Raw genomic sequence first — 13,240 nt, forward strand, 5'->3', positions numbered from 1 at the left:
GGAGAGACAACTGCAGGAAATCAAACATTTGGGCCTCAGCCCAGAGCTGACAGTGCCCAAACAGCCCCTGCACATCCTGCAAGAAATCCCACTTTGTCTTCTTGGCTCACAAACCCCACACTGGGAGTTCCCTGAGCAGCAGGTGAGTTTAAGGCATTTTTTTTTATGTCATTGTCACCTCCCTGCTGGGCAAGGATGGACTTCACCTTCCCTGGGGGCACAGACACACTGCAGGGGTGTTATCAGAGCCCCTGAAACGTCCCAGAATCCTAAATGATCCAGGTCTCCCTGGAAAAATTCTCTGCTTCTGGTGCCCACACTCATTAGTATTGAATACATGGAATATATTTGCACTGCTATAGAAACCCTCCCACCCTTTATTTTCTTTTGCTCGACAGAAACAACACTCCAGGGAAGCCCAGCATTCCCCAGACCCTGTCACTCAAATGCTCCAGGTTTCAGCAGTGAAGATAGTGAAGCTGGAAGCTCTGAGACAAGTGTGTCTCTACAGGGTCCTGGACCTCTACTGCAACCTCCAGGTAGAGGCACTGCATGGTTTTCATGCCTCAAGGGAATTCATAGAATTTTGAGGGCAAAATTGCCCATCCTGGCTGAAAATCTACAGGTGTGCAGGCACAGAAACCTCCCCTATGGGTCAGCCTGGCACAAACCCCACTGTTCAAAGCCCTGTGATTACACTCAATGCTGGAAAATACAATAAAAAAAAAGGCGAATTTCTATTAAAAAAAAATTAATTTTCTCATCTCCCTTTGCTTACCTGCTTCAGCCCCTGAGCTGTCCAGAAGCTGTGACGAGCATCCTGAGCAGCCTGGAGCACAAAAAGCACGGGGAAGGTGAAGCAGCAGCCCGGGAGGTTGCTCAGAGCAGAGAGGGACAGCAAGTGGCCAGAGCAGTGGCTTTTCTCCAGGAGCACCACCGGGAGGGGGAGCTGCTGAAAGGGCTGAACACGGAGGCAGAGGCTGAGCTGAGGAAGATGCAGGCACAGTTTAGGCTGGAACTTCGAGCCCAGACAGAGGAGAAGGTACAGCAGCTGGAACATTTGTGTTGTCGTTTACTCACAGCCACGCAGGGACAGCAGGAAAACCTCTGGCCCTGTGATTTTAGCCACGTTTTAGGTGCTTCACTAGGAGCATGCTGCTTCATTTCACTGCTGATAAATAAGTAATTATTCTTCTTCCCCAGAAAAAACACTGAGTCAGCTATCACAACCCTGGAAGGGGCAGAGCCCACCTTAATTATATGAAGGTTGTAGCCTCAGCACAGGTCTGCTCTCTGCTCTTTGCCTTGAAAATAGTACTGCAGTTGTGCTGTAATCAGACTATACATAGAATTTAAAAGATATCAAGGGTTGACCTTGACCTCAAGCCCTCAGAGAGATTTAAACTTTAAGGAGTCACTTAAGGGAAGGTAAAAGAAGCATATTAACCCATTTGCTTCTTTTTGAATATTTTATTAACAATGTCTGGGGAGACCCATTGACCAAAAATACTTCTCTAACTGTCAAAGGAAAATTTTAAGAGCCCCCTTGGAAACTGGACTGTTTTTAGGGTGCTTCATTTCCCACCCCCTGGATCCCTGTTTTCCAACCTGCAGTGACGAGGTCAGACTCGATCCCAGAGGTCTTTTCCAACCCTGTGGTGGATCCTGTGGTTCTGATTCCACAACTGGAACATTCCCACGCTTCCTCAAGCCTCTAAGACTTTGTCATGTTGGTTTTTCTCTCCCAGATAAAAGCCGGAGAAACAAAAATTCTCCAGGAGACCAAAGGAGGGAAGTTCGGGAATCTCGTGGCTTATTCCATCCTGTCTCAGAGACACCTGAGGGAAACAGTCACTTTGCTCCAAGATTCCTCCAGGCTCAAGAAGGTGGCCCTGGGGTGCCAAAAGGAGGGCACAGGCCTGGAACACCTCGTGGGAGAAGTAAAGTTCTCTTGCTGGTTTGGTTTAGAACCTGCAGCTCCTCCAGTGTGTTGTTACAAAACCCACATTTGAAGACTTTCAGGAATTGTGTCTGTTTAGATAAATAGGAGAGTTAACTCCAGATTACAGTGTATTGTATTATTTTTTTAATGCCAAAAAATAATTGAAACTATGCTGGGATTTGCTACAAAAAAAATCAGGCACTTCAGATCCATTTTAACATGGATTTACTCAAGGCTCCTTTGTGAGCCTTAAATTAATTTTCAGTGGCTGTGAGTTTGTGATTTGGGTGTTTATAAACAGCAAAATTAAAGGCTGTATAGGACTGACATGTTTTTAACCTCTGTCCTCGATGTGTTGTGCAGAAAGTAAAACAACCAAAGGAGGTTCACACATTCCGTGCTCCAGTTCACAGGAGCATTTTCTCTTCCAGGATTTATCAGTTGATGGTGACACCAGGGACGTTCTGCATCTCCTGAAGGACAACTCAGAGCATGTACTTTTAGTGCTGGAATTTATACAAACTGTGAGATTATTACAGCTGAGAGAGAGACACTTCAAGGAAATAGTCAGCAGCCTAAAAGGCTCCGAGAAGGTAAAACTAAAGTTCAGGAGAAGGTAAAACTAAATATATTATTAGTAAATATATTACCTTGCAGCTTTATTCAGAAAATCATGAATAGTTTGCATTGCTGTTGTTACTGTGCAAAGGACTTTGTTCTTCAAGCATCAGAGTTTCTTGAACAAAACCACGATCTTGGGTTCGGATCTTTCTTTCCTTTTTTTTTTCCATCTCTAGTTTGTGGAAGAAGCAAATCTCATAACCAGTGAAGTGAGAAAATTCAGAGAGCAGAAAATGAGAAGGCTGGAGGGAGAGTTGAAAGCTTCCCTGAAAAACAGAGGAACCAAGAAGAGTGTTTCAAGCAGTTTTGATCCACTGCAGGTCAGAAAAGAGCAAATCCCAAATGTTTCCTAATTGAACACTCATCATATGCACAGGACATAAGATTAATGGTCTAATGCTAATGAGGCCATGGCTGCAGCTGTCCTGTGCTATCAAATTCACAACAAATATAGGAAGAAAAGGGTTGAAGGGAGAGATTAGGAATGTAAGAGCTGAAGGGATGGGAGAAGAACAGCTTCCAAAAGCAGGTTATGCACGAAGGTACAGGGGGAACAAAGAAAAAGAGTTTAATGGAATTTTCTTTCTGCTTTGCAGATCAAAATCACCACCTTGAAAAGAGAAGAAACCACAGAAGAAAGGAAAGAGCCGTGGCAGGCTTTCCAAGGGGAGCATCTGGACCTCAAAGGATCTCCCATCTGGGCAATACCAGCTGAAGGAGCCAAGCTGCAGGATCAGCTGCTCCCTGGAGAGCAGAGGAGGAGGAGGAGGAGGAGGAGGGAGCTCTCAGGGCTGCAGCAGGATGGGGTACTGAGACCACACACCCTCTCTCCAGCTTTTGGGGGGGGATTTTTTGCTATTTTCTGATCTTCAGCCTCAAAGATCACGAGGACTGCTGCTCATCATCACAGAGGGTGAGAAACTCAGCAGCATTTTCCAGGCACTGCCTCTGACAGCTCCTCACTTTTCCTCCTAGGACTCGGGGGAAGAACACAGGGAAGGAAAAGCTTCCTCAGGGAAGGATTTTCACCCAGATTTGCAGGAGCTGAGGATGAGATCAGCAGAAGATAGAAAAGAAAACACACAGCAAAGCAGCAGCTCTGCATCCTCCACCCCCCAGCCCCTCAGGGCTCCAGGGACCCACCAGAAGGCAGAGGAACAGCTCCTCTGCTTCTTGGCTAAGAGTAAGTCTGGGCTGCCACAGCAATCTCAAGTACCTTGGGATATTTTTTGGATGCTAACACATCACCTGGAGGGCATTAATGCTTTGGGAAAGGAATGATCAGGGAAGAAGTGGGTGGAACTCCTAAAATAGGGAGGTTATTATCAAAATTCTGATTTAAAACCAGACAGGGGTGCTAGAACAGAAATAAAGTGTCTTACCTAGGTGATGTTTATGCATCTGCAGAGCTGGGCTTTTTTCATCCTGAGGTCAGCAGGGCTTTAGGGGTTTTCTCAAAATATCAGCAGCTCCTTGGTAAGTAGCAGAATTTCCTGTTCTTTGGACTGAAAAGGTTTCATTAGGATTGAGGTGAACTCTCACATGTGATCTTAATGTTTCAGGGTCTTTTCCAGCACCTTCCCTATGAAGCAAACAGCTGTTTGTTTACTCATTAGCTTAATTAAGAGGAAAAGCAAACAGTGCAAAAGTCACCCACTTATCACAACGCCAGACAAGTGTTTCCTTATTAAGCCCTTTAGAGAGATTTCAAAACACTTCTACAGCTTTAAACTTCTTACAGAATTAGGCAATTAGTTAAAAATACAACTTTTAATCCTATCACTTGATTTTTAAAATGATGTCTTAGGCCCAAATACTATATAGGAAAGTCAAAATTAGCTGATGGAACGAGAGGAAAGGACACAAACCCCTCTGGAATTATTTGTGGTCGTTACCTGGTGTATTCTTTCCTCACAGATATCAAGGTGCTGAAGCAGGCAGAGCATGTGATGGCATCCAGAATCATTCTGCTGAATCCACAGTTCACAACAGCTCCTCTGGGTGGTAAAAACTTCAGTCATTTGGTTGGCTTTTGGCTCTTTTCCTGCCAATTGCCTCCTTTCCACCTGCTTAACAACAAAATACACGAGCCTCGTGTGAGACCTGCATGAGTAACTTGCCCACAGATGTGATTTAGCTATGATATAGTCCTTACAATAAACCTAAAACCAGGTTTAGAACGTTTAAACAGGTAAATGTTGCTGTAATTAGCTGAAAAAAAAAATCCTACCAATTCTCACGAGATATGGAATTTGACAATTTAAAAGAAAGCCACTATTCACAGAATTCAGGGCAAACAAATTCTTTTTTCTTATCAATAAATCTTGTGGCAAAGACAACTTCAAGAAAAATGGAGAGGAGTGTTCTGGTCAACAGCTCAAACAAGAACTACAGGAAGGAGAAGTGTTTGGACTGGGGGCTGTTTGTTAGGGTTTTTTTTTTACTGAAGTAGAACAATGTTCTTCCTCGCTAAACAGACTTCCCCACGACTTTTAAGATACGTGAAAAAGGAGAAAAACTAGTGAATTGGATAATTTTTGGAGAGAAAGGTACTCACATGTTTGTCCAGACTTTAGGGTCACACCCCAAACAGCAAAATTAGTCACCTGTTTGACCTGGTCTGTGTAACTCCAGTGTGGGAAATGTTTGCTCAGAGGTAGGTGAGAGATGGATTGTTTAGGAAAGCAACATTTATTTGTTTGTTTACACAGGTGGTGACGAAACCAAGTGTGTAAAACCCTCTTTTCTCCTCGATCTGCTGAGGGAGGTGAACGAGGAGCTCCGGAGTCACGCGGTGGCAGCTGGGCTGGGGCAGAGCCAAGGGCTGCCCCGAGGTAAATCCCACCTCTGCTCTTTCTCCTGGAACAGCCAGAATTGGGGTGAGGTGAAGATTTCATGTGTCATCCTTCAAAGAGCTGTTTATTGTGGCCAGATTGTGCTGCACAGAAACCTGGGTTCCCTCCCGAGCTCTCCTGGTGAGGGAGAATCACAGAATTATAGAACCACAAATCAGCTGGGTTGGAAGGGACCTCCCAGATCATCCAGTCCAACCCTTGATCCAACCCTGCCGTGGTTCCCAGCCCATGGCACTGATGCCACATCCAGTCTCATCTTAAAAACCTCCAGGGATGGAGAATCCCCCACTTCCCTGGGCAGCCCATTCCCATGGCTGAGCACCCTCTCTGCAAAGAAATTCTTTCTAATATCCAACCTAACCCTCCCCTGGCACAGCTGAAGACCCAGCCCTCTTGCCTGGGAAAAGAGACCAACCCTCCCCTGGCTCCCCCCTCCTGTCAGGGAGTTGCAGAGAGTGAGGAGGTCTCCCCTGAGCCTCCTCTTCTCCAGGCTGAGCCCCCCCAGCTCCCTCAGCCTCTCCTCACAGCACTTGTGCTCCAGTCTCTTCCCCAGCCTCGTTGCTCTCCTCTGGACCTGCTCCTTCAGAAAGGGCTGAACACACAGAGCCAGCCCTGACTGTGCTGCTGAGCAGCTCTGAGACACACAGACTTCATGTCCCTTCCCTGGGCCTTAGCTATCAGAAACTTCTCCACTAAAAGTCAAGTTTTAGACATTTCCTAAGGGTGTCAAGGCACTTCACAACCCTTATGATAATTCACAATGCACCAGCAGGGCCTCACTTCAAACTGAACAGTGCCTAAGATGAGAAATGCAGTATATTCTACACTTGCATTGCAGTGTTACAGCTTGGGTTCTATTTTCACTTTTCTTGCAGCAGCAAGTTGGGCTCAGGGTACAGAGGATGCCTCGTGGACTCAGGGAGAGGAACCAGCAGCAGTTGATCCTGCAGCCCTCTCTGCCAGGGAGTTTGTCATTTATCAGTATGGTATCTCCATCCTACAGTTTCTCAGACTTCACATTAATGTAAGTGTTTAAAGCCTTGATGTTTTTAGACACTGATATTTAATAATCAACAGCAGTTATAAAAGAAACTCCTCGGTTATAAAATCAATTAGAGAGTGACCATTGAGCCAATGTCAGGAATTAAATTCCAGTCCTGTTTTCTCCACAGTGGTGTAGAGATTTGAAGTCAAATCTCTTCCCCAAAAGATCTAGTCAGTTTTTATATTTGTTGTGGCACCTTTCTTAAGCACATCACTCAGGTAATGAAGAATTAATCCCTGTGATAAAACATCTTCCTTTTATACCTTGGAACAGTAGTTCTCTCATTTTCTCTGCACAGTTCTTAGCACACCATGGCTTTGGTCTGGGTAAACTCTCCAGGGTCTTTCCTAAGAGTCTCAAACAAATAATAAAGTTGCAGTGACCACAGCCAGAGCTCCAGGACTGGAGCACACTTCCATTTACTTAATTAAAAAACTGGCAAGAGGAAATCCTGAGGGTTTTTTTTTTTTAAACAGCCTCCATTTCCACGTGGGATTGGTTTGGCTCTGGGAACCCACTGCAAATCAAGGCTGACATTTCAATGAACCTGGAGCCCATTAACCCCTCTCCCCCTGCAGCCCTGGGGTGCTCTCAGCTCTTACAGAACCCTTTCTCCTTCTCTTTGCAGGCCCCAGAAATCAGGCTGTGTGTGGCCTCCAGCCTCCCCCCCAGTGATGCCACAGGCAACACCTTCAGGGGCTCTTTCTTTTACCAGGTTTGCCCACTCCACACCTAGTCAGCCTTTGCAATACTTTGGTATCCATTAAGTTCTGGGGCTGGGAAGTAAAATGCCAAAATAATTCCTACCTTCCCAGTGACAGTGTGCTCGATGCTCTCTAGAAAAAACATTGATATAAGAAATCCTCAAGTGTTAATAAGCTCCAGATATATCTGAACACAAACTAACAGCACTGTAGGATGCTGAGTTCAAATGTATATTTAATGTGAGGGTCATACCCAAAGCACATTTGTTAAATCAGCTCTAATTATCCAGTTTCTCCTGTCCAAGTTTTACCACTTTCGTTTTGACCAAATTCTCTCTAGGTCAGCTTGACAGCAGTCAGTGTATCAGCATTTTACTCACCATAATTAGATTACAGAATGTGACTATTTAGTGTTATTTCTTCCTATAAATGAACTGTGCAGAGAGAAGCTTTCTCAAGTTCATGATCTATAAATATAAACCTGCCCAGGGCAGAGAATGCACAAATGCTTTAGATTCACATCAGATCATTAAATGAAGTCTCAGGACTGCCCTGTGCATATGGATATTCCCCTGTACTGATTTGAATCCTTGGACTTACCTAAAATCGAGGCAAAGCACTGGAAGAGCTGCATCAGCAGAGCCAATCCCTGCTGTGCTTCTGTCTCAGCTCTGGATACTCTTTTTTTTTTTCCCCTCAGAATTCCAAGAACAAACTCTTCGTCCTGAGGGACTGCCTGAGCTCTGTGGGAGGTTTCCTGCTCCTCCTGGTGCACTGCTTGGCTCATGTCTCTGCTGCTGAGCTCCACCACGACACCAGCCCCCTCTTCCTGAGGCTTTTTTATCAGGTGAGTTCCAAGTGCAATTCCATTATCCTCGTGTTTGTTAAAAAAAAAATAAAACCACTCTAAAAGTGAGGGCTTAATGCTTTGTGCAACTTCAGCGACAAAAGGGGAGATGAAATAAGGTTTTTATAACGAGTTAACAATTACCTGAACTGCCACTGCAGCCACACAGGGGCTGTTCACAGCAAGATTCTTATTCAACGTTTGAAGAACTGTTTTGCCTTAGGGGAAGCCAGTGAGAAAGCAGAAGAATGCACCAAATCATGCATTAATACCCTGCCTGCACACAAACAACACCAACACCTTTGTTCCACTGACAGCTGAGGAGATAAAACCCACGGGACTGCCTTCCAACCATCACCTGGGAGAACCCAACAGAGAATTCTCACGATCACAGCCCTGCCTACAACACAGTTACACCAAATTCATTGGGAAAAGGAAAAGGAATGGGGGGGATCCTTCCCCAACACCTGGATGTGACACAGCAGGTTCTCAAAGCCTTTCAAAAAGAGTCATGTTTGGGTTTTTTTTTCCCCTCTCCAGGCACTGAAAGCCTGTCTCAGTGAAATGTTCTCCCTCAGACTGCAGCTCTCAGCAGCTCCCCAGGGCAGTAAATCCCAGGGCATAAGCCAGGTGTTGCTGAAGGAGGAACCCTTCTCCAAGGAGGAAGCAAACCTCATCTCCCAGCTTTACGAAGTCAAAGTGAAAAGGCCCACGGACATGGAAGGCTTTGAGAAGGTAACAAGAAAGCTCAGCACCAATATTTTCTTGCTACAAAAACGACAATTTAACTTATTTATAGATGCCTGTGCCCACGTGCCTGCAGTTAATAGACTGGAATAGAGGACGTTCACTCTGAACACACTTTTTTAAGCACTGGAACAGGTTGTGCAGAGAGGTTGTGGATCCTCCCTCCTTGGAGACACCCAAAACCCCTCAGGACACAGCCTTTAGATGACTCTGCTTAAGCAAGGGGGGGTTACAATAAATTATTTACCTTCAGGCAAATCATTAAGTCAGCATCAAAAGCATCACCATGTAAAACACATTTAAGGAGTCTATAAAAATTAAAGTTAGCAATTAACTGCTTTCTCCACCTTCTGTGCTCATCCCACAGCACATGAGGAACAACCTCCTGCTCCACGTGAAATCTGAGGAACCACTCCCTGACAAGTGGCTTGTGGAGAAAAAAGAGCATTTCCCTCATGGAAAGGACAGCTTAGGATGGTAAGAATAATTTGCCAGGAGCTGTTATTTACTATTTATATTTACTATTTATTATTTCGTCACCTCGTACAGTGAAATTGGCTTTTCTGTTTTGCTCCCGTGAAGAGCCTGTGATTAAAGTTTCACAACTGGCATTTCTCCCCTCTCATTTTAAACACTTCTATGGGTTTTTTTTCAGCTTTGAAGAGGAAACCTGCACTTCCTTGTCCCCTTCAGAACTTGAGGATAAAGTGGACGTGTTAACTGAGGAGCTGGTGCAGATCATAGAGGATGAACACCAGTTTTTAAGCAGCAAAGGCAACGAAGACCTGCTTTGTTACTACCTTGAAATCACTAGTTTGGAGAAGGACTGTCTGGTAAAACAAATCAATGCATTAGAGGAGGAAATAGCCCTGGGCAGAAAGTTGTAGTGGCACTCAAAGACTTGGTGGTTTTGTTCTGCCTTGGGTCTCTGCTTTGGCTATCAGGCTTTAAGCCGAAGTAAACCCTCTATTTTTGTTTTATCTGTGGTGTATTTTTCCTCTCCATGCTAAAGGCTCATTAAATCAGGAGTGGAAGCAGTGCAGTGGTTTGAGTGACAAGACTTTGGCCCCCACCACTGACATTTCTGGCCACAGCCAAGCAGCAAAAAGAAATATTGCTGCAAAAGCTCAGACTCAGAGTTTCCAGGAATAGAAGCAAAATACAGAATCACTCAGTTCTGCTCAGTGTCAAATGCATTATTTTTTAAACTGGTGTATCAATCTACAACATGTTGTGAAGTTCAGCTGAATAGTTACACTTTTCTGACTTTAAGACACAGCAAAAGCTATAGATATAATTACCCCAAGTGACTGTATCTACACAATTACACACCAAGAGCAAGAAATATTATTTTCCACCACTGAAAACAACTTGCCCAGCCCAGACAACCTTTGCTTGTCCTGGAGTCACCATATCTCAGCTCTCTCCCATACAGGAAGGCAGGTCCTGCACTGTCCAAGCCCAGCTCTGCTCTTAGGCTTGGGGAGACAGTCTCTCCTCCTCCCAAATTCAAGAGTCAAACCCTGAAACACATGAAACATTCAGTATTTGCTGATCAGTGAAGCATCACCACAGCCTCTGGTGCAGGTGAAAAGCAAGTGAGGGAAGAGCAGAGTCACTCAAGATCCTTCCTTCCCCCAGCAGCACAGGGCAATTTAATAATTTCATGAGTCACCAGACACCCTCAACATTTCTGCTGGTGATATTTAGATCTCTGCTCACAACCCAGCTGTCCTTGCTGCCCCTGCCAGAAGGAAGCAAACTGTCCTTCAAAGCAACTTAGGGGCATGGGTTTTTTTTTTCTTCCTTGACTTGCTTGTGTTTCCACCAAAAAGGTTTTAAACTCCCTTCAGGGCACCAGTAGCAGATCAGATGGCTTTTATAAAAAAAACATAAAATAATTTATTGATATTTGCATTTCCTTTTCAGCTCACAAAAGGAGTCTCACATCAATTTTTCAGTCTTATGTTAGCATAAATATAAACATTTAAAACCTCAGATAAAACCCCAGAAAAAAAAACAAAAACAAAAACAAAAAACAGCTTCAGACACACAGAGCAAGAGAGGCAGGGATTAGAGAGACAGCGAGTGCTTTGTGTTTTGACCAAGTTTTGCAGTGCCAGCCCTTCCTCCCATTCCACAGTCAGTGCTCCTAGAACAGCCCAAAGCGGGCACAGCCACGGATCTACCGCTTGGTGTTGACCCAGTGGTACCTGTCCACACGTGGCCCCGAGAAGGCAGCTGAGGGCCTGTAGACCTTGTAACCCCTGTGCTGGCCATAGTAGGAGCCATCAGCCAGGTAGGTCTTCCTGGGGAGATACAGGGACCAGGGCTGCGAGGGAGCCTTGTAGTAGTCACTGAACTGAACAGCAAGAAACGGGATCGTGTTAGAAGTGTGTTCGGGGAAGGGGGGGAACAGTCTGTTGCATTCCCTTGTGAGGAAGCCTAAGGAGCAGCTCCCAGCTCCTACAAAAAGCTCTATCCCATTCCCAGAATCACTTAGATGGGGAAAAAGCCTCTGAGATATCAAAGTCCAGCCATCCCCCCAGTACTTCCAAGCCCACCACACCTACACGTCTCAAATCCCTCCCAGTCACAACAACATCACCACCCCTGTGGGCAGCCTGTGGGGAAGAGGCTTCCCCAATATCCAACCTAAACCTTCCCTGGAGCAACTCAAGGCTGTCTCCTCTTGCCCTGTTGGTTGTTACCTCCATAGAACCTCCTCTGGAGAGCAAGAAGGTCCCCCCAAGCCTCCTTTTCTCCGGGCTGAGCCCTCCCTGAGCCAGAGCAGCAACATCACCCTGTGCTCACTCACCTGGTACACACTGTTGGGGTTGCTGACAGTAGGGATGGCTCTGGGCTCCCTGTGGAAGCTCTCCTCATCCGAGGAGCCACCAGAGTGATAGTCCAGGGCTGCCCTCTCCACGGCATAGCTGATGAGCTGCGGCAGCTCGGGGTTCTCCTTCCCGTCGAAGCGCACGATGGTGAAGGGCTGGTTCTTCTCCCCGTACCTGGAAGGGACTGGAGGTGTGTGATGCTGCTCTGAAGGGGCCAGCTGGCACCAGCAGGTGAGCAGGCCCTCGGATGTCAAGGCTCTTAACAGGCTCGAGTCGATGACCCTTGCCCAGAGCACCCAACGTGTATCAGCCACCCCTTCTGAGCTCACCTGCAGCTCACCTCAAAGGGGTCAACCCACAGCGTCATCTCCTTGGGCAAACCGAGCTCGTTGAAGTCCACACCACTCTCCACACAGGCTTGCTCCAGCAGGGGATCTCTGGCCTGGTGTTTGTTTATCCTGATGCACCTGGGTAAGAGCAAAGTGCAGGAGGATCTCGGACTGTGCTGCAGCTTGGCAAGCCCTGCTGCTGCAGGAGCACACTCAAAATCACTGCTGGTGTTCCCAACACACGGATCTCAGGCTGCACTGCAGCTTGGCAAGCCCTGCTGCTGCAGGGGCACACTCAAAAATCACTGTTTGCTTTCCCAACACACTCAGCCTGGTGATGCAGGTTCTCCCTCAGAGCCCCAACCAGCAGCTCAGCCTAAGGAGCTGATTTATAAACTTGAACAAGGCTTTGTTTTAAGCCCATAAAGCACTGACTCACTTCATCAGTAGTTTATGACAATTAAAGGCAGTTAGAACAATTCCAAGAGTCAAAAAGCATTTGAGTTCTGCTTCCAAGGAGTCAGAGGCTGCTTAAGGCACTCCGTGCATGTTGTCCTGAGACTTCCACCTCAGTCTCCAGTCACACCTCCACTAGTTAATAACTCTTTTTCCCTTGAGCTTAAGGGATAACCAAGCGGTTCCCTTGCAGTTTTGTATCATTTATTTCCAATTTAAGGCCTCCAGGGTACTCAGGACCCCTTGAACATCACCCAAAGCCTCCATTCCCTCTCCTGTTCCACTGAGTGTCCTCTCACCTGAAGGCTTGTCCTCGGGATGGGTTGTCCACATACCAGTGATTCTTGTACTTCTCAAACAGGATGGCAGTGAGCCTGGCTGCAAATTTCTCTATTTTATGCTTGCTCAGCTTGTCTTCCCTTTTGACCAGCTTTGTGATGAAGAAGACCGTGGCAGCAATTTCATCTTTCATCTTAAATTGCAGCACACGAGGTGCTTCAGCTGTTGGACAGTCAGCAGTACAGATGAGACACCACACTAGAGAGATTTAATAACATTAAGGTACTATCAGGTTCCAAGAATAGATGCTGCAAAACCTGCACAAGCCAGGGCAGATAGAGCCTAGGTAAGTCTGAGTGCCAAATGAAGGATAAATTTAGTTTTGGGTATTGAAACCAATTCAATGCATTACTAGAAGGCACTTGCACGAAGCAAGTTAACAGCCTATATAAAATATGAGTTTAAAATATAGTGCTACTTATTATATATTGCATACAGTCAACAACCAGCAGAACTTATAATTAATTACACAGCTCTCAAATACAAAGAAGACCAAAACCATCACCTTTTCAGAG

At 45.8% G+C, this 13,240-nt stretch overlaps 1 protein-coding gene across 1 annotated transcript; it reads right to left on the reverse strand.

Moving 5' to 3' along the window:
* Positions 1–10,946: 10,946 nt before the first annotated feature.
* On the reverse strand, positions 10,947–12,858 carry BTG4 (BTG anti-proliferation factor 4). Its single transcript, XM_051812585.1, has 4 exons — positions 12,686–12,858; positions 11,931–12,068; positions 11,580–11,775; positions 10,947–11,123 (listed from the first exon to the last, which is right to left on the reverse strand). Exons 1-4 carry the CDS (start codon positions 12,856–12,858, stop codon positions 10,947–10,949), a joined length of 684 nt encoding a protein of 227 aa, XP_051668545.1.
* Between the last annotated feature and the right edge of the window lie 382 nt (positions 12,859–13,240).

Source organism: Manacus candei, unplaced genomic scaffold (assembly GCF_025592945.1).
Source record: "Manacus candei isolate 608988 ecotype Guabito, Panama unplaced genomic scaffold, ASM2559294v1 h1tg000086l, whole genome shotgun sequence".
Taxonomy (NCBI): Eukaryota; Metazoa; Chordata; class Aves; order Passeriformes; family Pipridae; genus Manacus; species Manacus candei.